Raw genomic sequence first — 26,059 nt, forward strand, 5'->3', positions numbered from 1 at the left:
CTCCCCCTCCCCCTCTGCCTGGCCTGGGTGGCATCCCTCCCCCTCCCTCTTTGCCTGGTATGGCATGTGTCCCCCCTCCCCCTCCAATGAATGGCATTGAAGAAATAGTGGTTGCCCAGATGGACCATGGTCTGGGTTTAGCAAGAGTTCCAACCCACAGGAAAGTGAACCCTCCCACTCTGAGGATGAAAAAGCTGAACTGGCAGAAACTCCCTTCCAATGTGGTAAGAGGTATGTCTAGTATTAGGGCAGCTTCTTCCTGGGCAGCTAGGGAGTAGTGTGTGGAAGAGCAAGTCGTGAGAGAAACCACATATTGCAAAGATGTACTGTACTCTATTGGAAAAAATAGAGGATTTGGAGTCAGAAGGCCTGGACAAATCCTCTCTCTGTTCTGGGCCTTAGTTTCCCCATTTTAGGTCTCTTCTGACTCTTAAGTCCTCTGCACCTATGACTCAGCCAGAGCAGTAGGCAGGGAGGAAAGATCCATCTCATCTACAGTTTTTCCTCTTTTTTCATCTGCATGATTTGATCTGTCCTCAGCTGGTCCCCCATAGCTGCAGAAGTTGGGGGTAGGGATAAAAAAACTCCTTCTTTCTCTTTCCCCTTGGCCTCAGTTTCACTGTTGTCTTTGCACCAGCTGCTGGGAGGCAGATCAGGCCATCATCCCAGCCACATCTCTGCAAGGCTCCACCTGCTTTCCCAGATTGCACCCCTGGTTTACATTACCCTCCCCCAGGGAAGGATTTACCCAAGAGCCCTTTTGGTTTACAACACTTACTTCAACACTTGAAGGATCTGTCGTTTTCACCAGTATGAGTCCTCCTTTCACCAACATTGATCTCTACCATCCTTTAGTTCTGGGATTAATAACCTTTTCTATTCCATGAGTCCCTTTGGCAATCTGATGAAGCCTATGGATTCCTTTCCAGAATAATGTTTTTAAATGAATAAAATAAATACATAAGATTACAAAGGAAACTCATTATTGGAATAGTTAGCAAAATACTTTTAAAAAAAAAAAGGTTCATGGACCTCAGGTTAAGAATCCGTGGCTTAGTGGATGGCTTCATGAGTTAACTGTGGTTGAAAACATTCCTCCTCTCAAGCCAACCCTTGGAGATGGACCTTTCTGCCCTAAGGGTAGTTCTTGGACAATAGCCACACAACATGTTGCCAAACTACATAATTCACAGTAGTATGGAGTGGTAATAGAGCCCAGTGGATTGGATATTGGATTTGGAATCAAGAAGGTCTGGGTTCAGATCCCACTCTGAGCAGTTACTAGCTGTGTGACTATGGGCAAGCCTATATCTAATGAGCAAGAGAACAATTACATTGGAGAAGATGATTATTGATTCTCTGCAAAACTAGAAAGCAAGAGGGCCAGATAAAAGCCATAATTAAAAGCTCAGTGGCCCATGAATTACTAGGAAAGAACTTTACCAGCTTCCACGGAGGAAGTTCACCATATTAATGGTGCACAAATTATTACTGTTGTTAGGGTGACTATTAGCTGACATGTACATAGCATCTTAAGGTATACAAAGATGCAAAAGTTAGCAGAGATGTAAACAATTTCATTAGAGCCTCATAACAACCCTGTGGGATAAGTACTACAGATTTTGCTGTGCTTAGAGATCAGGAAATAAAACTCAAGAAAGAAAAAGTGATTTGCTCCCAGTCACACAGCTAGTAATTGCAAAGGACAAGATTTTTCAGATATTCTGCCTCCAAATCCTGTTCTCAATCCATAGTAAAATTGTCCATAGGAGATCTGGCAAGTATACTAAGCAGAAACCCCATACAAGATTAATGAAACTCAAAGATCATTGTTCTGAAGAAGCTATAGAAAGATTAATATTTCCTCGCCGAAAAGGAGGAATAAAAGTGACAGACACTCTTAGAGCACATAAAAACCAGGTCAGAAGCCTTCGGAAATACTTTTGGGACCCATAGGCGTCACTTGACCAAACAATAGTAAAGGCTAGTAACAGGTACCTACCACTGAATTTGTTGAGTGTAATTGAAAGTGGTTTACTTCAAGATGGCACCTATGACATGGTTAAGATCCAAGAATGGAATCAAAAGGTCCCTAATGATGGGGTACAAGCCCAAGCCGAGACTTTCGCCCCTCACCCAAAAAGAATTTGGGTTCCATTTGTCTATGGGCCCCAGAAAACCCTTAAACTTTCCTTGAACTCATTTACGTGGTCAGAGAAGTTGCAAGTGGTTGTCTGAGACTATAATCCACTCAACTGGCCTTTCCTTTCTAGGCCCAATCTCCCAGTTCTTTGTTACCCTAATTAAGCCTAGCCCTCCATCGTCTATTCCGAGATGCCCCGTTCAACCTCCCAGACATTCCCATTGGGATTCTCCCAGGACCCTTTCCCCAGTCACCCCAGCTTCAAGATCCTCCTCCCAGCCCCTCCTCTGGTCACCCCAAACTACTTGGGTGTATATAAGATCCATCCTGGACACCATTTAGGGGCTGAGGCTTCCTCATGCCCGCTTGTCCTTACGAGCATCACAAATTTTCAGATTCCTTAAGAGTCTGACTTATCTGGCTCATCTTGTCTTTGGCTGAAAAAAGGCTTGGGTCAAATTATTGCAGGACCCATGTGTCGAAATTTTGGGGTCCCAGCACCCCTAGCATCTAAACCTCAACACTACAAGTGACACCTGCATGAACTTAGCCAATGATATATTGACAAATGACTAAATCATGTGAATTCATTTGTAGAAATGGAAGGCTTTGTGATGGCAGTTTGGTACCAGATCACTGCCATCAGAAGTTACAGAAGGATGAGATGGTATACTTGGGAGTCTGTACTTAGTGATCAATGTAGGTCATGCAAAGAATTGGTAGAAACTGTTACATCGCATCTATGACAGGAGCAGTATTTCTAGTTCTGTGCCATGTAGGCCAGGCTATCTTTTCCCATGCCGGTTAGGTTAGTTGTTTTTTCCTTCAGAGGTATTGAAACTTTTTTTGAGACTGGATTGTCTAAAGGGACTTCCCCAGGTGGTTGCCATGGTTTCCTGTCCTCAGTGGCTCACATCAACGTCCTGAGACACCACCTTTTCCTTTGAGCTCATCTAGAAGTCCTTTGCCTTCCACCCTAGGATTTTTACCTTTTCATTCTTTTTTTTCTTTTTTTTTTTTTAAAGCTTTTTCTGAACATCATTCCAAGGCAGGCCCGAAACTCTCTAACTTTCTTGGTCCCTTAGACTACTTGCTTGGTATCCTGGACTTAAAGATATTCAGTCCTATTCTCCAGTAACCTTTTCCCCTTCCTCCAAGACTTCCATAATAACTGGTTGCCCTGACAGCTTCTCCATCTTTCACTTTAAACCCCATTTCCACATATTCTAAGCCACAATTATGTATTTTCTAGCATTTATTGACAAGAGAAAAGAGATTTTGCAATAACACACTAGAGGAATGCCATTAGAGTGGGAATTTTTAAAAACTTCCCAGGTTCAAACTGGATAGTCCTAAACTTCTCGTTATTTTATCAAGCTAAAATGGATCAATTTTTCCAGTTGGAAAATAATGCAATCACTATGACTATAACTCTGTTACACAACAGATGAAACACGTACAAATGGTTTTTCAAAATTTTATCATCTTCTCTTCCTTCCTTATGCTTCCACTGCCCCATTATTTTTATTCAACGCCCTCCAATTGCACCCGAGATTGCTACCACCCCCCTGGATTGTTCCAGCATCCCCCAGGGGGTGGTATCTCCCACTTTGGGAACCTCTGGTCTAGACAGATGACAAAACAATAAATCAAGCCTTGATCTGTAGAGTTTGGAAATTTCCAAGTCATAAATGCTCACTGGAAATTTACCAACTCTCCCAGCTGTTTCAAGCTGGCTCCAGCATACCTCTGGTTCCATCTTACTAGAAGAGGTCTTCAAATAGAATCTGGATGCTCACTTGTTAGGTATATTGATGGGGTCCTTTTAAATTTATGATTTGGACTAGATAGCCACTTTTAGCTCTGAAATTCCATGGTCCTCATATTATTCCCACCAATGTTAAGTGAGGACTGTTTCATTTCATCAAATGTTTTATTCATAACTTAAAGCCTTCCTAACCCCTCCTGTTTCCAGTGCTTACTCTCTTTTTATTTTCTATTTGTTCTGTATATAGCTTGCTTTGTATAGAATTGTTTGCATGTTGTCTCCTCCATTAGATTGTAAGCTCCTTGAGGGCAGGGACTGTCTTTTGCCTCTTTTTGTATGTCTAGCACTTAGCACAGTACCTGATGCATAGCAGGTGCTTAATAAATGTTTATGGATTGATTTATTGATTGAATATTGAGCATCCAGTATAACCATTTATATTTTTTAATGATGATTGAGAGTTAAATTAATTTCTGTGGATATAACTTTTTTTCTTTTTCCTCATTAACCCATTTTCCCACCCTTCTTGTCCCCCGCCAGTAAAAGTGCTTCCTTAAAACAAATAAGTATAGTCAGACAAAACATATCAACACACTCACCGTGCCTGAGAATGGATCTGTACCTCTATTCCATCACCTTTCTGCCAATGGGTGGAAGGTATGTTTCATGCTGTCTTTCCTTCTCACACTACTGTTTCGAGTTGACATTCTGCTTCCTCTCATATCTTCCAGACAGTCACTCAATGTGGGCATCAGTGAGTAGCCTGAGCAGTGAGGACATGGAACCTGATTATACCAGCATTGAGCAGCTTTTCTGTTTCCCAATCACGAAACCCAAGGAGAAGGAGGCAGCTCCAGCCAAGAAGGAGCCCAAAGAGGTACTTTGGCTGGGGGCACTGGCCGAGGATAGGGGGAGGGGCAGCTCCCGTTTGGAAAGTGCTTCAGAGTTTACAGAGTGGTTTTTTTTTTCAATAGCCCTGCAGATAGAACAAGGTTATCATTCCTGTTTTGTAGATGAGAAAACTGAGGCTCACAATTGCCTAAGATCATGCAGCCCAGGGCTTTTTCTACTGCCTCATGCTATTTCTCATGTGATCCCTCCTTTGAAGGTTGGACTTTGTTTTCTTTTCCCAGATTACGTTTCTAGATGCCAAAAAAAGTCTCAATCTGAACATTTTTCTGAAGCAATTCAAATGGTAAGTGTTGAAGTCAAGGGTAGGCCAAATTTTGTCACCAAAAGCACGCATGTGGGAAGTCTCCACCATAGGCCTGACTATCACAGCACCTGAAATGCCACCATTAGCCTTCAGTTTCCTTTTCCTTTGAAGAACTTTCTGTCTTCCCGAAACACCTACCTATTAAAATACAACTCTGGAACAGGAGTCTATCCTACAGAATCCCTGATTAATATTTGGGTTTGTGATAGAAGAGACTTCTTTCCAGGTAGCCAGTTTGTAGCCAGTGGGGAAGGATCTAATAGATAAAATGATGCTTAGAGGGTGGGGTGGGAGGAAGAATAAGATGAAAGAAAGAGAGAGGAGCAAGAGAAGATGAATGAGAATCTGAAGGACCCAAAAGGCAAACTCCTGGAGGGAGACAGGAGGGTAGGTGGTTCAGCAGACAGAACACTACAGCTGAATTCAATCCAGATACTTACTAGCTGTGTGACCCGGGGCAAGTCACTTAATCGCTATCTGCCTCAGTTTCTTCAACTGTAAAATGAGCATAGGATTGAACCAACTCTAAGATCCTTTCCAACTTTGAATCTATGATCCTATGAGCCTTTGATCTCTTTCTTAGAGACTAGATCTAAGGAAGAGAAAATGAGGAGTATCGTTGATGAGTTTTGAGGAGGAGAGTAGGGAAGAAGAGAGAGTTCATAGCAGATGGCCTCAGTTTTCTCAGTTAAATATGAAGAAGGACATCTTTTGAGAGGAAAGAGACATAGTTCTGCAACTTCCTCTAGCAGCATACAATGTTTTTTTAAAATTTAATTTATTTTTTCCAATGACCAAAAAACTTTTCTCTCCCCAGTCCCTCCTCCAACTTAAAAAAAGAAAAGAAGAGTCTTTGTAACAAATATACATAGTCAAGCAAAACAAATTCCCACTTTGGAAATGTCCACAAAATATATGTCTCAATCTATTTACCTCTCTTTTAGGATATGGGTAGCATGTTTCATCATGGGTCCTCTAGAATCTGACTGGTTATTGTAGAGATTAGAATTCTTAAGACTTTCAAAGTCTTGTTGATATTGTATAAATTGTTCTCCTGGTTCTACTCACTTCATTCTGTATAAGGGTTCCCATATAAGGGTTCCCAAGTTTCTCTGAAACCATCCCCTTCATTATTTCTTATAGCACAGTTATATGTGCCATAATTTATTGAGTCATTCCCCAATTGATAGGAATCCCCTTAGTTTCCAGTTCTCTGCCACCACACACACACACAAACACACACACACACACACACACACACACACACACACACACACACAAATACTATAAAAATTTGTGTACCTGTAGGTCTTTTCCGTCTTTCTTTGATCTCTTCAGGGTATAAGCCTAATTGGGGCATAGCTGCATCAAAGGGTATGCAAAGTTTAGTAAGTTTGGGGGCACAATTCCAAATTACTTTCCAGGATAGCAGTATATAATGATAAGGCAGGGGGAGAGGTAGGAGCAATGGTGCAGGAACCTATTTGGTAGACAGGGTTTGAGGGGCAATAGGACAGGGGGGCAAGGGATTCCAGGGGAGAGGACAATCTGTGGTTGAACTAGTCAACTCTAGGCCCAGATAGATTCTGAGGTCTCCTCCAACTTAGAGGCTATGACTGTCTCTCTGTGACTGTGAGATATTCTCTGCTCTTGATTACTTCCTTAGCAGTGAGGCCCGTATGGGGCCAGTCATGGCTTTGTTGAGTGGAGTGTTGAGCTCACACCTAACTGCCCTTTCTACAGCTCCAATGAGGAGATCACAGACATGATCCGGAGAGGTGACAGGACCAGGTTTGATGTGGAAGTTCTGAAACAGCTCCTCAAACTGCTCCCCGAGAAGCACGAAGTAAGTTGTGCTGGTGAAAAGGATTCTTGACTTTATCTTTTCAATAAGAGGATGCCCAGTAACATTCTCAAAGCCTCTATTTGTTCAGTCCTATGCTTGTCCACACAACGGGGACAAATGAGAAGAAAAGCTCCTAGCCAAGACCTAAGGTTGCATGGTCTGGAGGAAACAAAGACGGAGCCCTGCCCTCGAGGAGCATACAATCTAAAGGGGAAATCTCACACACGCACATGTGTGTGAGCACACACGGATCACTTATTAAATTAAAAGGGGGCAAAATGTGATCCAGAAGCAGGGTATGCTATTTAGTCAGAAGAACTGTAGGAGTAAGAGCAGGGCTGAGGAGAGATCAGGGGACACTCCCTGGAACACACAGGGTTTGGAGAACAGAGATGCTTCTGGGGAGGTAGAGGAGGGGCTGCCGCCGGTAGTTTGGGCTACCAGGGCCTGAATCTTCCTAGGGTGAGGAGCCCTCATCTCTTCATGGTTTCTGTCTTTACCAGATAGAAAATCTGAAATCATTCCAAGAGGAGAAAGCCAAGTTAGCCAGTGCTGACCAGTTCTATCTCCTCCTCCTCGATGTTCCCAGGTAAGCGCTTCACAGAACTGAGCCATTCCCCTGCCTTCTGTAAGCTTATCCTTCTAACAACACAGTTGTTAGAGCCTCGTGGGTCTTAACTCCCCAGAATGAGAGAGATTTAGATTGGGGATCAACCAGCATTTATTAAGCATCCAGTTTGGGACAGGGATGCTGAGGAGAAAAAGATATAAAGTCCTTGTGCTGAGGCAGCCTACATTCTAAAAAAACATACAATATATATATATGCAGAAGGTCCCAAATAACTTCAGAGATGTCTTGGTAGGTGGGTAGGTATGGTCAGGAAAGGTCCTCCCATAGGAGGGTGACATTCAGTGGGAGCTTAAGAGGGAGCTAGAGATTCTAAGAGTCAGAGTAGAGGAAGGCATGCATTCTAGACATGAAGGACTAACTCTGCAAAGATGGGGACCTAGAAATAAGAGAGTCCTGTTTGGCTGAAAAACAAGCAGCGTGTGGAAAAAGAGTAACAGGCAATAAGCCTAGAAAAATGGGCTGGAGCCAGTTGGTGAAGGACTTTAAATACTGAACAGAGGAGTCTGTCTTTGATCCTAGGGGTAACTGGAAGCTACTGGAGCTTCTGAGCAAGGGGGTGACATGGTCAGAGCTGTGCTTTAGGAATATATCACTTTGGCAGCTGTGTGAAGGATGGATTGGAGACTCAAGCCAGGAAGAACAATCAGGAGGCTAGCTTTGAACTGGGTGGTGGCTGGATGGGTATATGTAGGAGAGAAATGTTGGGGAGTTAAAAATAAATAAGATTTGGCAATTGATTCTGCATGAGAAGTGAGGGAGAGTGAAGAGTCAAGAATGACTGAGGTTTTGAAACCTGCCTGACCAAGGTGTCCTCCCCAAAAAGAGGAAAGTTAGGAAAGTGGGAAAGGTAGGCCAAGGAGGAAAGATTATAATGAGTTCTCTGTAGGACATATTGCCTTTAAAGTACCTACAGCCCATCTAGTGGGTTTGGTCTTCCAGGCAGTTATACAACTGGGAGTCATCTTCATAGAGATAATAATAAATCTTTGAGAATGGAAGAGATCCCTTAGAGACAGTGTATAGAGGAAGAAGAGAAGAGGGCCCAGGACAGAGCCTTGAGGGACACTCACAGTTCCAAGGGTGGGATATAGATGATGATCCTTCAGAGGAGGCCCAAAGAACAGCCAGAGAGGTAGGAGAACCAAGAGAGAGCAGTGACATGAAAACCCAGAGAGGAGAGGATGTGGTTCATGACTCTGGTCAGGAAGACATTAATTACTCCTTTAATCATGGTCTTGTATGCATGGTAAACTTTAAGAAAAAGCAGTGTGAAAATCCAAATTTACAAAGCAGATAAATAAAGGAATGGAATTTGCCACAGGCTTAAAATAACACTTTTCTTACAATGTTTAAAATTTGATTTGTTTTAAAAAAATGTTTTGTATTCTTCTTTCCAAGAACATTGTTATTATATTAAGTTAGAGCCATTTCTAAAGGCCCTTATAACTCCAGATCTATAGTCCTAAGACTTATATAGGTTTAGCCATCAGGCATTGATGCTGACAGATTCTGGACTTTCCCATCATCTCCTGTTTCATGGTGTGTTGTACAGCACCCCAGACAGGCAGATAGGTGGAAAATCCTGGATTTTAGTTCCTTGCTCCGTTGCTCTGGGACCTTGACCAAGATTCCCTTCCTTTCTGAGCCTCCATTTCTTCCTCCAGAATGGTCTGCAATGGCCCTTCCAACTCTGACTTTCTGAGTTCTTTGTTATTGAGTCTCTACCAGTTCTGATACTGTAAGATTCTATGATTATGTGCAGTACATCTAGCTATTAACAAATTAATCAAAGCCAAACAAGCTTGGGCCTACGTTGGCTTTAGAACTTGCTGACCCCATGGTCAGCTTCCTAGAGTACCATTGGCTCTTCTCAGAACTGGTCCAGAGGACCTTAGCCACAGCCTTTCACTACTTTCTAAACCTTCCTTGATCCCTCATCAAAGGGCCCAACCCCTTGACCTTCCTGGCCTCTGAGCTAGCTTGCTCCTGTAGACTCTGAAATTAGTAGCATCCAAGTTCTAGTTACCTTCTCCTTTCACATATTGCTGCATCCACCTTTGGATGCCTCTTCCTAGCCCCTCCCTGCTTCTCCTTTTTCCTTCCTCCTCAATTCCACATATTCTAGACATTACAAGTACCTTTTCTTGTTCTTGTTCATACAGGGTGAAATAATATGCAAATTCAGAAATAACACACCAGGGGAAAGTCATTAGATGTGTATATACAATAAAATTCACTAGCCTGAGACTAAATGGCATTATGATTTCTAGTCTAATCATTAAATAAAGTTTTCTAGACCAGTCCAGATTCTCCCTTGGCCTGGGACCATCTGTTCCCTTCATGGTCCTAGACTAGAATGGTCTCCTCCCTAGTTAAATTTGAAATTCATCCACCTATTATATATTGTCTGGACTAAGCTCATTGGTCCATTCTCCTAATCTTGGCCTTACTCTTAGCCAATCTGAATGCCTTCTAATAACACTGGGGGAGCTGTGGGGAAGAACAGGTGAGTATTTCAAAACACTTTTGTTCACTCATATCTTCCTCCTATCAAAGGAGTACAAAGCATAGTCAAAAACACTGGAAATCTACCTGATACATCGTAAGTATCAGGACACAGCCTTGGTAGGTAGGGTGAGTGTATCCCAAGGGGAAAAGGGAAACAGGAGAAGAAATGATTTGGGAGTGATATTCTCCCTATCTTAAAATATTCAAAGGCCTATCATTTGGAAAAAAGGGTTAGATTTGTTTTTCTTGGCCCCAGAGGGCAAAATCCAAAGCAATAGAAAAGGGAAAAGGGAGAGAGAGTTGCAGAAAGGATGATTTTGGCTCAGTTTAAAGAAGAAACTTTTTAAGTGTCATAAAGTGGAATGATCTGTCTTAGAAAATAGCGAGCTCCCTATCACTAGAGGTCTTCAAGAGGAGGCTGAATGACCATGTTACGGAAGTTGTGGGACTTCTTGTTCAAGTATGGATTGGACTACAGGACCACTCAGGTCTTTTCCAGCTCTGAGAATCTGTGGCTCCCAGTGGAGCTGAGCCCAGTATGGGGAACCACGTACCTACTTCCATATTTATTCCATATATTCCACATATATCATATATTCCATCTAGCCTATTACCTATATTTCCATATAGGAGCTGTGACCTATGTCCCCACTAATTCCCCATTTTAGCTACCAGCTTCGGATTGAGTGCATGCTGCTCTGTGAAGAGACAGTCATCATACTGGACATGATCCGACCCAAAGCTGAGGTCATCCGCAGGGCCTGTGAGGGTAAGTGGAGCCATGGGGGCTCACAGGGTGGCACTCATGGGTGGACCCCAAAACTGTATGGATATGGGCTCAAAAGCTATCACTTCTTCAGTCTGAAAAATAGAAACAGAGAGAGGACACAAGTAAAATCTGTAAGGAAATAGATCAAGAAATATAATAGTTGTGGCTACTAAAACTCAGAAGCTAGAACTGGAGTCTCTCCCCCATTTTCCTTCTCCCTTAGGACCATAGATTTAAAACTGAAAGGAACCTCACAGGGTTTCTAGTCCAGCCCCCTTGTTTTACAGATGAGTGAACTGAGGCCCAGGGAGATTAAGGGATTTGTCCAAGGTTACACAGGGAGTGGCAAGATTTAAAATAAACATTTTGAGGGCAAATGAGAGAACATAACATTCCATATCCCACACAGGCCCACCTCAGGAGGAGATATGAACTAGCACGTTAACCCCTCAATGATAAGAATTTGGACTTTGTTTTCTTTCTTTCTTTCTTTTTTTGATACAGTAGTGAAAAAAAACGCTGGTTCTGGATTCACAAGACCTCTATTCAATTCTTACAAAAGAAAGGAAAAAAGAGAGAAAGAAAGAAAGAAAGAGAAGGAAGGAAAGAAAGAAAGATAAAGAAAGGAAGAAGGGATGGATGGAGGGAAGGACAGAAGGAGGGAAGGAAGGAAAGATCAATTTCATATCTGCTTCCTGTTGTTCAGTTGTTAGTCATTTCCACCTTTCTGGGACCCCATGGACTTTTGTCCATGGGATTTTCTGGGCAAAGATACTGGAGTGGTTTGCCATTTTCTTCTCCATTGTATCCCCATTTTACAGATGAGGAACTGAGGCAAACAGAGGTTAAGTGACTTGCCCAGGGTCACACAGCTAGTAAGGGTCTGAGGCTACTTTTGAACTCAAGTCTTTCTGACTCCAGGCTTGCTACTCCCTACCATAACCCTGGTCATGTCACTCAAGCCCTCTGACCCTGAGTTTATGACGTCTATAAAATGAATTGATCTTGAAATCCACCCCCAATTCTACGTACTATGATTCTATGAATTGTTTCATGGAGGAATATCAGCCAGTTCTAGAAGTATTTAGTTAAATTCCTGATAACAGACCAGTAAGAGGTTATTAAAGGATATGGATTATGTTTGGGAATATCCCTGACCCATGAGGACAGCTACACCGTCACCCAGCCCATCCTTAGCAAACTCCTGCTGGCTTTTTTGGGCACCTGGAAACTAGATTTGTTCCCAGAACTGAATCATTAAAAACATCCCTTGCTCCGTAGGTCTCCTCACCAGTCAGCGTTTGCCCATTTTCTGTCAACTGATTCTCAAAATTGGAAACTTCCTCAACTATGTAAGTTGCCCACCAGCCCACTACATACCACAGCAACTGTCCTGCCTCCTCCCTGTCTACGGGAGCCTTAATGATGGTTTTCCTGATCTCTTCCAGGGGAGTCATACAGGAGATGCTGACGGTTTTAAGATCAGTACCCTGCTCAAACTCACAGAAACCAAGGCCAACCAGAGCCGGGTGACCCTGCTACACCACATCCTGGAGGTAGGATTGGAGGCCTTTGCCAAACATTCTCTGGTGGGAGCGTAATTCTCCACATTCATAACTGCTACTCGATAAAAAGATTGTTTTTTTTTTTGTTGTTGTTTTTTATCAGACTTGTGATTTGATTGGTGTAGGGAACTCCTGAGAGGCGACTAGCTCCTCAGCCAAAGTAGACTGGTGGGGCAGCTAGGTGGCGCAGCGGATAGAGCACCAGCCCTGGAGTCAGGAGGACATGAGTTCAAATCCAGCCTCAGACACATAACATTCACTAGCTGTGTGACCCTGGGCAAGTCACTTAACCCTGATTGCCTCACCAAAAAGCCAAAAAAACCCCAAACAAAATAGACTGGCACTTTCTATGGTCTGAGAGAGTTGCCTCGAACGATGAGAAGTTAAGTGACTTACCCAAGGTCACACAGCCAGTATGTGTCAGAGGCAGGGCTTGAATCTAGTTCTCTGGACTTTCAGGACAGAGCTCTACCCACAGGGCCACACTGCCCTCCTATAGAAGTCAAAGCGTAGGAGCATAAAGTCTCCACTGTCAGGCTTCCCTATTCTCTTTGCTGTCTCCCTGCCAGTGTCCTAACTTCTCAGCTTCTGCAAACTCACTTCACAGCATTGTAGCATGTTAGAGGGGGAGGAGACCTTACAGGCCCTCTGGACCAGGACAGGCTATGGTGCACATTGACAAACACGGTCATGATACGGGATGGATTTGCTTTTGTTTTCCCCACAATGTCACAAGAAGATTTCATCTAACGTGAGGCTGGGAAATAACTGTGATGCAAAGACAAAAAGCATCAATTTTTTTTTTCAAGATCCCCATTTTAGAGATGAGGAATTAAAAGCCCAGACTTGCCCTCGGTGAGTCAGTGGCTTGGCACTTCACTGGTTCTGACCTAGAGAAAGGCTCTCCTCCCCTCGGGGCCTGTTTCCCCTTTTGTACAGCAAGGAGGTTGGACTAAGTGGTCCCCAGCATCCATCCTTTCCAGCTCTAACATTCGTGAGCAGTCACCAGAAAGCTTTGGGGGGCCAAGCTCACTGTGCCAGATGCGATACAAGGAGTGTCCTCTGAATTCCATGGCACCAGTCTCTGCCCTTCCTGGAGTTCAGAGCTGAGACAAGCTGAGCTGACTATACCCCAGGAAGATCGGGTGGACGGACTAGCCACAGTTAACAGACATCCAGATGGACCTTCTCCACAAATAGGCTGGGGGTGGGGTACCTCAGAGGGGCAGGGGCTGGGGCTTTGTGAGAAAAATGGTGCAAGGCAATGTTGCTAAAAATAATTTTTTTCTAGAAATGAATGGATATCTGGTTCATACTAGGGGTGAAGAGCCATGAGAGGGGACTCATGTCCAGATCAGTCAGGCTCAGGGAATATGGCAGCTCTCTCTTTAGTGGCCAGTCTACTCAGATTGGAGCTGGGGTTTGGAGGCATTAAGGGAAAGGATGCTTCGGCTGAAATTCAATTCAAAAAACATTTATTAAGTGCCTGTTATACGTAGAGCACTGTATTGGGTGCTGGGGAAGATTTTTGCTGTAGATAAGACACTGTCCTCGCCTTTATTGATGCTGAAATGTTCCTTCTTTTCCAGGAAGTGGAAAAAAATTACCCTGACCTCCTGCAGCTCCCCAGTGACCTAGAGCACATCTCCCGGGCAGCAGGGTAAGAAACTTCCCTCACCGTTGCTATGGCTCCCATGTCTGAGAGGAGAAGAGCATGGCTGTACCTGGCTCCCTTGGTATCAGCCAAAAGAAAAGCATTTTCAATCATTTATTGATCCTACATTTGGATTGTAAATGAACAATTTCCCCATAAGACCTTGGGAAATGGCTTTAATGGAATTAGAATCCTTTACATCTGGGAGAGCATGCAGCCATTAGAAAGATCATTATAGTGGGAGTCAGGAGACCTGGGTTCTAATCCTGGAACTGCCAATGTGGCTTTCATTGGGCAAGTGCCTTGTTTTGGAGGGGCCTCAGTTTTCTCCTCTCTAAAAAATGAATGAGTTAGACTAAATATCCTCCTGAGTTCCTTTCCAGCTGACATTCTGTGCCATATTCTGCTTTCAAACACATTATAGGGGCAGCTAGATGGCACAGTGGATAGAGCTCCAGCCTTGGAGTCAGGAGGACCTAAGTTCAAATCTAGTCTCAGACACTTGACATTTACTACCTGTGTGACCCTGGGCAAGTCACTTAACCCTGATTGCCTTACCAAAACACACACACACACACACACACACACACACACACACACACACACACACTATTCTCAAAATAGGCCCATTTCCCCATCTGTACAATTGACAGTATGGGGGAAATTGTGGTGTAATTATTGATCTCTAGGTGTTACATTTTGATTGTTATCACTGCCCTCTCTGGTCCTCAGTTTCTTCATCTGTAATATGGGGGGTGGGGAGAGCAGATATCAGGAGAGAGGAAATAGGCCTTTCCAGTTTTTACACCAGGTGATCCCTGACCTGTGGTCTCATAATGAGGTCTTTCTTCCGCCCCACCCCTTTCACTAACTCTCAGGATCAATATTGATGTCATCCACTCGGAAGCCAGCACTAACCTGAAGCAGTTGCTGGAGATGGAGCAGAAGGTATCTTCAGGGATTCCTGAGGTTCAGGAGCAGTATGCAAAGCCCCTCCAGGCAAGTGACCACCAGCTGAAGCTTTAGGCCGAATGGGGGAGGTGGGTGTAAACTCTTGGGTGCTGGGCACAGTCAAAATGAGGCACAGGCCAGTATGTGTTTTATTGGGAGAGTAGCTTTTGGAGCAGACCAGAGATGGATAGAAACTGGGGAGACAGATAAACATAAAGGCAGAGAAAGACAGTAATATGAAAAGGAATGGGAAAGTCCAGTGCCCTGGGTGCTAAGGCACTCAAGCAATTTGGCAAGTCTTTCCTGAATTCCACCCACTAATGCTTCCATTCTCCCTGTATGACCAAGTCAATGCTCAGCTCCGCTGTTTCCCCAACAGCAAGCAGACCTGGGCCTTGCCTAAGGGAACTCACAGTGTGGGAGGGACAAAGGAAGCAGATCGGGTCCTGCAGGGGTTCTGCAACTCATGTGCGGGGTGTCTGAGGGGGTCCTCAGGCACAGCTGGACTGTGAATGAATGACTCTCCCCAGGATAGCATCTCAGCCTCCAGGGAGTTAGAGGAAGAGTTTAAGGTCATTGAGAGGAAGAAGGTGGAGCTGGCTGACTACCTCTGTGAGGACGCCCACAAGCTCTCCCTGGAGGACACCTTCAGCACCATGAAGACATTTCGAGAACTCTTCATCAGAGCCATGAAGGTGAGTGTCCTGTGAACAAGGGAAAACTTTAATGCAGTGCTGTGAATAAAAAATTCAAATTGCATCCATATCCATTTGGTATTTGCTGAGTACAAAGAACATTTATTGGGCACTTTTGAGACCCTGCACTTCCAATAAAGATGGATAGATAGATGGATAGATAGAACAAGCATTGATTAAGCATTGACTGTGTGCACTGACTTAGGGCAGCTAGGTGGTGTAGTGGATAAAGTGCTGGACCTGGAGTCAGGAAGACTCATCTTCCCGAGTTCAGGTCTGGCCTCAGACACTTACTAGCTGTGTGACCCTGGGCAAACCTTGTTTGCCTCGGTTTCCTCATCTGTAAAATGTGCTGGAGAAGGAAATGGCAAACCACCTCAGTATCTTTAACAATAAAAAACCAAATGGGGTCAAGAAGAGTCATACACAACTCAACAATAACACCAGTGTGTAAGGCATTGTGCTAAGCGCTGGGGATACAAAAACAAGCAAGATATGCCATAATAACGATCTTTGACATCTATAGGCTACTTGTAACTTCCTCAAGCCCTCTCACATCTCTTATATCATTTCAGCTTCACAACATCCCAAAGATTCTAAGCCCCATATTTGCAGCTCAGGAAACTTTGATAGCCACTTGCCTGATTTCACAAGGAACTGGTGGCAGAATTAGTACGGAACTCCCAGCTTGCATTGTGTCCAAGGACTTGGGTTGGAATCCTGGCTCTGATACTCACTCACTAGCCAAGTTATCTTAGGCACATCATTTCCTGTCTCTGAGGCTCTTCTGTAAAATAGGAATAAGAATATTTCCACAGCCTGCCTCATAAAGTTATGAAGAATACATTTCATAAACGATAAAGCACCATGTAAATGGGAATAGTTGTTCACTTATAGAAATGGGATCTAATATTAGTTGAGAGGCACTGCGGCATTGTAGATAGAGGGCTGGCCCTGAAGTCCAAAAGCCCTAGATTTAAATGCTGCCTTTGACACTTTCTATCTGTGGGCTCATCTTCCTTCACCTCTCAGTGTCTTCAGACAACCCTCCAAGGCTATAACTTATAGATGAGTTCCCCCTTCGCATCAGTAGAGGGACTTTCCACACTTGGAATTGTCTATACCAATAAAATCTTTCCCGTTCCACTCCAAAGTTGTCACGGGGAGCTCTGGATTCCTGGGGCACTTGTGATAATGAGATCAATGGCCTGCATGACCATAGTGGCTTCTTTATTTAATCTGACAACTTGCATCGAATTATTTTCTCTACCTGAAGGATTGTCTCAGCATCAGGGAGCATCACCCCGCTTCCTCACAGGCTCTCTTTTATGCACCCAAGAAGTTGTGGCATTCATACCAGCATCATCAGCTCAACCTAGATTGAGGTGCCAGGCTGGGCACCACTGGAGAGAGCCATGCTGACGTGGTGCCTGCTCATCTCAGACAGAGAGGACTCCATAGTCGCAGCCCTTGCCTTCAGGGAGCCCACTGAGTCAGACAGACAGAGCTATGGATTCAGGTTCCCAGCCTATCTTGGACAGACAGACAGAAGGACATAAACATTGTGGTCTCTGCTCGGCCCTAGGAGAGATCACCATCTGAATAAATCTATGCAAATGAGATCCCTTCCCATCTTGGTCAATAAGCATTTATTAAGCACTTACTATGTCTCAGTGCCACACTGACACAGGAGAACTATGCACAAATGGTTCTTGCCATCAGGGCACTCACCATCTCAGAGGAACATACAGGCATACTTATATGGGACACCAAGACAACTGAACAGAAACCTAGCAGAGTGATTGAGAGACAAGCAGGGCTGGAAATCAGGAGGCCCGTGTTCTAGACTCATTAATTTGCTGTGTGACCTTGGGCAGGTAGTTTCCCCTCTCTTGGCCTCATCTTCCTCTTCTGAAAATAAGAGTGCTAAACTAGATGGTCTGTAAGACCTCTGATATTCTAGGATGTTATAAATAGGCATCTGACAAAACCCAAAGCCCCAAGCCCATGCCCCTGGAGACTCAGTGGCGGATGAGGCCCTTCTCTCTTTTTTTGTTATCAGGAGAACAAGGACTGGAAGGAGCAGGCTGTGAAGGCAGAGAAGAGGAAGAAGCAGCTGGAGGCTGAAGAAGCTAAAAGGCTCCGGGGAGAAGATGGGAAGATCAGTAAGCAGGGGGACCAGGGCCATGGGGTATCTGGGCCAAGTGAGCAGCTTAGACTACAGGGTAGGGAGAAATTCTCTCCCCCTACTACTCTTCAAGCCCTAGCCCAGTTTTTCTAACCCAAGACCAAGAGTCAAGGTTTCCAAAGCCACTCCCTGCAAAGGTCACTTGCTACAGAAGGCCCTCCCTGGTTAATTCTTCCAGAGATTCCAGCAGCCCTTCAGTCCTGTACAACCTTAGTCCCCGGAAATTATTTTCTTTCTATATACCCCTTACATCCTTTTTAGATTCCCTTTCTCCCCTTGGGGACTTTTGGAGGGCAGAGGTCATATCTCCTTCCTCGTCTTCAGACTTGGGGCTCCCAAAAGGCAGATGCTGTATCTTTTGGTCCCAGAGAGCTCAGGGCTGAGCAGGCTCTATCTGTGGGGTAACTGGGGGACTTCTGGGATTTCTGTAGTACGGAAGGGAACGGTGAAACAGGAGGAAGTATGTGTCATCGACGCCCTCCTAGCTGACATCAGGAAAGGTTTCCAGCTGAGGAAGACTGCCAAGGGCAATGGCCTAAAAGTGGCTCCTTCTGAAACCTGCAAGGAAAAAGAGACTGGTAAGACATGGGCTCCCTTGCTCTCTTGATGACCCCCTTCCTCTAAACCTGCCCATCCTTCAGGGTTCAAATTTCACCTCCTCCATAAAGCCTTCTCTGCTCCTACCAGACATCGGTGAACTCCTATTTCTTTGAACTTTCACAGGACTTAGAGTGTGGGCCACACAGTATGTTATATGTATATGAATTGTACTCCTTTATTACAGATCAGGAAATGGAGGCCTAGAAGGGGAAAGCAACTGAGCAGTGAATTGGGGTCTACAATTCTGTTGTTAGGATTTGGAGACTCTTTGATTATACATATATGTATACATATTATATATACACATATACATATATACATACACATACATGTATACAAATATGTGTATATATACACACATACACACACATATAAATATATATGAAGCCCTGTCTCCCCCAAGTTGAGAAACCCCTGAGGAAAGGGCCTGAGTGTCCCCCATTCTGCCAACTCACCAAAAATAGGGCTTGGATTTGGTCTAGGTTCTCTCTTTATTCCTCCAGCTGAACCCACAACTGGACATGCAGCAGGGCTCAAGAAGACTGGGTTGGTTGGTTGGTTGAATTTTTGCTACCTCTGCCCTGCCATCTTTTGTACTTCTCTTCTCTTTTAACGAGGAATTCCTCTCTGAGCCCTGAGGTTGCCCTTTCATTAGGAGGAAGGTATAGGAGGGGAGCACAGAGAAAGTGAGCAAGAAGGAAGCCAAACTCGTCCCAGACCTCTTATTCCCTATCATTTTAATTAACTTCACCAGGAGAAATGAAAACATCTCAGCTGAGACTTAGCAAGTAATGATTGCAAAGCCATACCTGAGATCAGGGTATCATCACAGGCAGCCCTCCAAGTAAGATGAACCAAATCCTAGCTCTGTCTCTCCCAAGTTGCAGTCAGGCAGACAAGCCTTATTGGGGCTCCCCAAAGTCTCCAGCTCTCTGTTACATATGCCTAGACAGGATTCACCCCCCCTACCCGCCAGGGTTCTGAACCTTCAAGGAACCAGACGATTCACTCAGAAAAGCAAGAAGGGAATGGAACCCAATGCCACCACTGGGCTTTGGTCTCAAACCCAGGCCCTTGACCAGGTCCAAGCCACCTCCCTTTTACGGCACCAGAAAGATGGTTCACCTGCAATCTGTCTCTGCAGCGCTGCCAAGCTCACAGGTATCAGCAGCCTACTTATGAAACAGCTGAAACTGTGTCCATAATTACCTCCAGGGGACATAATTAATTGCTAGCAAACAACTCCAGACTGGTATATGTGCCACTTTAGCCTTGACCTTGGACTCATTTCCTTGCATTGATAGCTCCTTGATAAAGCCAGGGACTTGCCTGACCCTGGCTCTGTTCAGATTTTTTACTCCACTAATATGGACAGCTAGTGGCAGAGTGGAGAAAGTGCTGGACTTGGAGTTAGGAAGACCTGGGTGGAAATCCCACCTCAGATACGAACTAGCTGTGTGACCCTGGGCAAGTCATTTAACCTCTGTCTGCCTCAGTTTCCTCAACTGTAAAACCAGAGATAATAATAGTACCTACCTCATGAGGACCAAATGAGGTAACATATAAAGCACTTTGTAAACTTCAAAGTGCCACATGAATGCTATCTATTATTATTTTTATCATCTTCATTATTAAGGCCCTACCTATATTAACTACAAAGGACCTATGAAGGAAGACACTATCTGCATCCAGAGAAAGAACTGAGAAGTAGAAATATGTATAGAATGATTTTACACACACACACACACACACACACACGTATGTGTGTATATATTTATATGTATATATATCTTTATATATATATATATACACACATGCACACATATTTGTGTCTAATGGTAGCCATCTCTAGATCAGGGGAGAAAAAAAAAGGAAATTTACATGATAATTTTATTGTATATTTGAAAGGAATAGCAAGTTAATACATAATTTGCAGTTTCATGCGCAATCATCTTTTTTTTTCTATTCCAGTATGTTATGGAAATGCTTGTTTTATTTCTTAAGTTCAGAATAAAATCTTAAAAAAAAAAAAGGTGCTACCCACTCCTCCCCTGTCCAATGTCCTTCTATAGTCTTGAGGATGTCAATGACAGGAGATTGTACGGAAGTGCCCTTCAAGGGTGAGCACCAGTCAAATCTGGGCAAATCCCTAGCACACAGCATTGTTTATCTGTGTGTTACCTGCAAACTCTTTGAAAATTAGGTGTGATTCACACGACACAGGGGAAAGAGTCCTGGATTTGGAGTCAGAGGATTGGGGTTTCGAGCCTGGCTCTGCCACTAACTTACTTGTCTGACTTGGGCAAATCATCTAGTCTTTCTGGGCCTCAGTTTTCTCAGTTGTAAAATGGGGGGATTTAACTAGAAGACGGTGAAGGGCCATTTATGATCCTCTTCATTCTCCTGATTACTATGCAGACATATTTGAAGATGATTCCCCAGAGGGTATTCCGATGCCAGTGATTGCATGCCTCATGGAAACTAAGTGAAGTGGAGACCCCTGAGTTGAGAACTCCTAACAGCTCACTCCTTCATGAGAGGCTCTGTCTGAGTGGCCTTGTTGTCCATTACTGTCCAAAGACAAACAATCCCTGACCTAGGGGAGCTCTAAGATTAGGTGGGAAACATGACACATATAGCATGAGTTCACTCCAAGACTGTGTGACTCAGGCTGTAAGGGCTAATACAAGGTCCCTGAAAGGAGAGCTGAGTGAGGGTGAAAGGTTGTCAGGGTGGGGTTTCCTACAGAAAGTGGCATTCAAGGTGGGCCTTGGTGGGTGGGGGGAAAAGAGGGAAGAGACATCCAGGACACAGCAATGACATGAGTGAAGGCTGACATACAAGTAGTAACCTGATGTGGTGGGGTGGACGTAGCTATATTGACCTTTTCCCCCAGAATAAAGCCAAGCGAAGGGTGATTCAGCACCACGCCCCCTCTGGAGTGGTTGTACCTTGCCTGACATTCATATGTTTATTCTCAGCAGCCATAAAGGATGCTGGCAACAGCCCCAAGCTTGGGCAGGGCCTTGACCTTGCTGCTGCTGTTGTTGGAGAGACTCGGGACCAGGACAACCCGGATGGTCCTGCGTCTATTGGTGGGATCCCCAAAGGACATTCTGAAGTCAGTGGCCATGGCTGCCCAAGCCCAGAGGGCAACAAAGCTTCCACACCTATGACCAGCTTTCCTGATGACCCTCATATAGTGCAGCTTGATGACTCCAAGTCTCTGAAGCCCATCAAGTTTTCCAGTGGCTCTCTCCCTTGGGGCACAGACATAGGCAGTGAGGTCGATGCCACCAGAGCGGAGGATCAAGCTGCAGAGCACCAGGCTGGCAGAACAGCCGAGGGACCCAAGCATGGCTGTCAGAGGTCCGAGGATGCGGAGCCAGATCCTCCAGAGGCGGAGGAGGAGGAAGAGGAAAAGGACACGGCGCCAGACTCAGTGCTGGACACTTCTCTGGACAGGTCTTTCTCTGAAGGGGCTGTGACTGATTCCTCCGGCTCTGGGACCCTCCCTCGGTCCCAGGAGCGAACCAAGAAGGGGTCTGGGAAGCGGAGGAAGAAGCGTCATCCTAGGAGCCATGAAGGTAATTTCTTTCGTCCATTCCCAGGCCCTCTCCACTAAGTCAGAGCGGCTGATTCCTTGTGTTTCTTCTTGTATGGGCATACGGTACCTGGTCTTCCTGGGGTATCTGGGGATACCAGCTGGAACTCAGTTCTCAGCTAGAACACAGTTAAGCCTCTGGACTGAACCCAGACCCCAGCCAGCCCTCTCACAAACACACGTCTTTGGTCACAAGGGAGACCAGGCTTAAGAGAGTGTGGATGCTCAGTAAAGCCCATCCTCCTAGTGAGTCAGCTATGGCTCAATGCTAGACTTGGGAGTCAGGAAGACCTGAGGTCAGATCCGACCTCAGACGCTTACTAGCAGCATGACCCTGGGCAAGTCATGTAACCTTTCTCAGCCTCAGTTTCCTCATCTACAAAATGGGGTTAATTACAACACCTGCTTCCCAGGATTGTTGTAAGGATCAGATGCAATAACTCCTATAAAGTGTTTTGCAAAATTTAAAGCACTACGGACACGCCAACTTCATTTCATTTCATCATTCATTTCTTTTTCATACATGAAGGGCAACACCATGTATAACACTAATTCGGACCTTCATTCACTTTCCCCTTATCTTCTGGATAGGGATTCATGACTAATACTAATACACACACACACACACACACACACACACACACACACACATACACACGCACCCCTATCATTCTTTTTCAGTGTGACAATAACACATAGTAGATAGAAAGGTTGGACTAAGGGCCAGGAAGTCCTTGAGTTCTAACCCACCTCAGGCACTTACCTAGCTCTATTGATTCTGGGACAGGTCACTAAACCTCTCTCAGGCTCAGCTTCCTCATCCATAAAATGGGACTGCCAATGCACTTTATTCACTGCTTCACTCATAAGATTGTTATAAGGCTCAGGTGACAGGTACAAATCTCAGGGTATACCCAGTACTCACTCACCAACCTATATATTTATAAGTTCTTATTGCTTTCCAGACCTTGCATGGAAAAGAATTCAAGCTGTCCAGAGGGCCAAGAACCGGGCTCTGCACACAGTAGCCATTTCTTAAGTGTTTGTTGAATTCTTATTGCATAGTGTAGAGCAGAGGTTCCTATAACACTCCCAAGTGTCACCCAAGCCAGATTAAAATGCAATTGGAAAATTGTAATAAAGTAAATAAAAATACAACAAAACAGACAACATTACACGCTAAGGTTAAGTCAATACGTGGCCAGCATATGTCTGGATCAGTGGCCCCATTTCTATTTGAGTTTGACATCGCTGGTGTAGAGCCCCTTTGTCTCCCTTGTTTGCCTGTCCTCAGGGAGTTTGCCTTCTCAGACAGAACTACAGGTCCCGTTTTTTGGTTTGGTTTGGTTTTGACTCTTTGTGACAAGGTTATCTCATGTGTGTTTTATTCAAAAGCAGAGGTTGACTCTGATTCTGGAGATGATAAAACAAAATGGCATTGTGTGGTCCAGTGAGGTAGGTAAACAGCCAGAAATGCTTCTTGTCGACTAACCTGGGTAGCAATGGTGACATTGCTCTCCCCAGTCCTGTGCCGACGACCCTCTGCTAACGTGGTGCTTCTCCCCTGGGAGCTGGCAGGCTTCTCCGCTGGTGGCAAACATGTGATGTTGGGAGCTGGTCGGACTCCTCTTCCCCCGTCTCCCTCCTTCCTTATCTTCTCCCCTCTCTGACTCCCCAGATGAGGAAAGATTGCTGGTTATCTTAAAATGCCATCATTTCCATGTTAAGGTAACCATTGGTCTTGCTTTTGCTGACTGTTCCTCTCCTGCACGGAGGCAAACGCAACTCCAGGTCCGTCAATAGGCTAGTTCTTTCTTTCTAGCCTATCACTGCTAAGCTTTATTGAATGGATTCACTAGGAGGAAACGGAGGCCCCAGGAAATCATGATTTGCTCAGGGTCACAGAAGCAGTAAGTAGCAAGGCTGTGCTTTGAACCCAGATCCTCTAAGTCTACTAAAGATCTGGATTTGAATCTCAGTTCTGATACTGGCTGTGTCTGATATTGCCACTTTCCTTTCCCAAGCCTCATTCTCCTCTGTAAAATATGTGGGCAGGACTGGGTGATCTCTAAGATTCCTTCCTATCATCCTAAGAATGGGAAGTAAAATGATTGAAGGCTGAATGAAATTACTCTCAGATTTTTGCTGGAAAATCGTGAAGCCATTTGTTTAGGCTGAAGCAGAGTCGGAGGTGCAGTGTCCTTGTGTCCGCTTCTCCTTGGCTGACATTCTCACTAACAAGGGGTCTTTCCCCACTTCAAGCTGCACTGTGCCCCTTCTCCACTGAGGATGGCTCAGCGGCTTGCTGAGGATGGGAAGAAGAGGAGGGTCCCTCTTAACAAAACTATTTATTCTTCTTCCTTCCCTACAGGTATCAGGCCCAAGGCCATAGCCAAATGAGGACGACTGGAGACAGAGGCTGACTTCATACATGCCCTCTGCTGCAGTGGAATCCTGGGACTGAGGACATTTAAACCACAAGGGGCCGGGGTGGGAGGGCACACGGAGAGTTTCAGGGACAGATACTCCTGTTCCTTGGGAGTTCTGGGCTGGGGACTAGAGACCCTAGAACTCAGTGCCTTACATTGATGGGACCCAAGGATGTGTCTGCTGAGCTTGCTAAACAGTGGCACCCCAGACTTGGGACAGAAGGCAGTGGACAGAGCTTGCCTTGGATCCACAGGATGGCGGCTAGAGATGAGTGCTCTAGCCTCCACCTTGTTTGGATTGTGGGGCCCAATCCCAGACCTATTGCTCAACTAAACTAGCAAGCCTACCCACAACCCCAGACCAAAGCCCAGGGTCCTCCACATCCCCTCCCAATAGCTCTTTTTCATAAATACCCCTGGCGAGACAAAGGCTTTGGTGATTGATGTGATGTCGAGTGTTAATATTTGATGATAATGAGTTTCCAATGAGTTTCTATGTGCAGTGGCAATGGGGCAGTTAAAAGATTTACCAGTTTCACGAGATGCCTCTGACCTTCCTGGTTAACTATCCTAGCTTTTACCCCCTAGCATGTATCGCTTTGTAAATAGTCATTCCTTTGGAATAAAAGTAACATAACTCCCGTGTCTATAGTGCATTAAGGTTTACAGACACTTCCCACAACAGCCTTGGGAGGGGCATAGTGTATGTAAGTATTATTCCCATTTGATAGATGAGGAAATTGAGGCTCAGAGAGAGTAATTGACTTGTTGAGGACTATCCTAAATGAGAGGTGGATTTTGATGGGGATTTGATTTTCCCCACCTTCCACTTGTTTTCTTGGATCATTGACTGACCCGGACACCACTCAAAACTGGCAGCCAATGTCCTCTTTAACTTCATTATTAAAAGTCAATGGAGGGGCAGCTAGGTGGCACAGTGGATAGAGCACCAGCTCTGAAGTCAGGAGGACCTGAGTTCAAATCCAGCCTCAGACCAGACACTTGACACTTACTAGCTATGTGACCCCCTGGGCAAGTCACTTAACCCCAACTGCCTAAAAAATTAAAAAAAAAAGTCAATGGAGTGGGGTGGGGAGGCGGGAGTGGCAAGGACATGGGGATCAGACACAGCAGACTGGTTGCCTCCTATACCCCAACCTTGTTGAGTTCCATCCAACCTAGAACTAAGGCTTTCATCTCTCCCCATGAGCACAGTTGAGAGACTGAGCAGCAAACTTCATTTTTTAACTCAAAAGAAGTGGCTGTGGAAGCCTTAGTAGATGAGAGCATTTGATGAAAAGTCAACATCCAGTATGTGTGGAGATGTCAGTCAGATTGGGGAAGAGGATGGTAGGGGGAACAGAGTCTGAGTGTGGCCTGATGTTTAGAGTTCTCCATCTGTGACCCCCACCAGGCTAGCCACACAATCCTCCAAAATTGTTTGAAGAAATAAAATTTTTACCTCTCCTTCCTTTATTCATTGGAGCAAGTG

The 26,059-nt window shown here is 44.8% G+C and overlaps 1 protein-coding gene across 1 annotated transcript; it reads left to right on the forward strand.

The window, feature by feature from the left end:
• The first annotated feature begins 14 nt into the window (after positions 1–14).
• LOC114033670 (inverted formin-2-like) lies at positions 15–25,214 on the forward strand. Its single transcript, XM_027849326.1, has 15 exons — positions 15–231; positions 4,643–4,788; positions 5,045–5,106; positions 6,871–6,973; positions 7,477–7,562; positions 10,781–10,881; positions 12,163–12,233; positions 12,330–12,437; positions 14,036–14,106; positions 14,979–15,099; positions 15,582–15,746; positions 17,809–17,911; positions 18,366–18,512; positions 21,516–22,121; positions 24,510–25,214. The coding sequence occupies exons 1-15, from the start codon at positions 60–62 to the stop codon at positions 24,536–24,538; spliced, it is 2,091 nt and encodes a 696-aa protein (XP_027705127.1). The 5' UTR covers positions 15–59; the 3' UTR covers positions 24,539–25,214.
• Positions 25,215–26,059: the final 845 nt, after the last annotated feature.

The sequence above is a fragment of the Vombatus ursinus genome, unplaced genomic scaffold (genome assembly GCF_900497805.2).
Source record: "Vombatus ursinus unplaced genomic scaffold, bare-nosed wombat genome assembly UNPS02007284.1, whole genome shotgun sequence".
NCBI classification, from domain to species: domain Eukaryota; kingdom Metazoa; phylum Chordata; class Mammalia; order Diprotodontia; family Vombatidae; genus Vombatus; species Vombatus ursinus.

Bases quoted from the DNA above. Each gene is read 5' to 3' on its own strand.
- LOC114033670 (XM_027849326.1), top strand. From the start codon at position 60: ATGGCATGTGTCCCCCCTCCCCCTCCAATGAATGGCATTGAAGAAATA. The intron at 12,438-14,035 runs GTAGGATTGGAG...CTTCTTTTCCAG, and splicing joins TGCTACACCACATCCTGGAG to GAAGTGGAAAAAAATTACCC. The intron at 15,747-17,808 runs GTGAGTGTCCTG...TTTTGTTATCAG, and splicing joins TCTTCATCAGAGCCATGAAG to GAGAACAAGGACTGGAAGGA.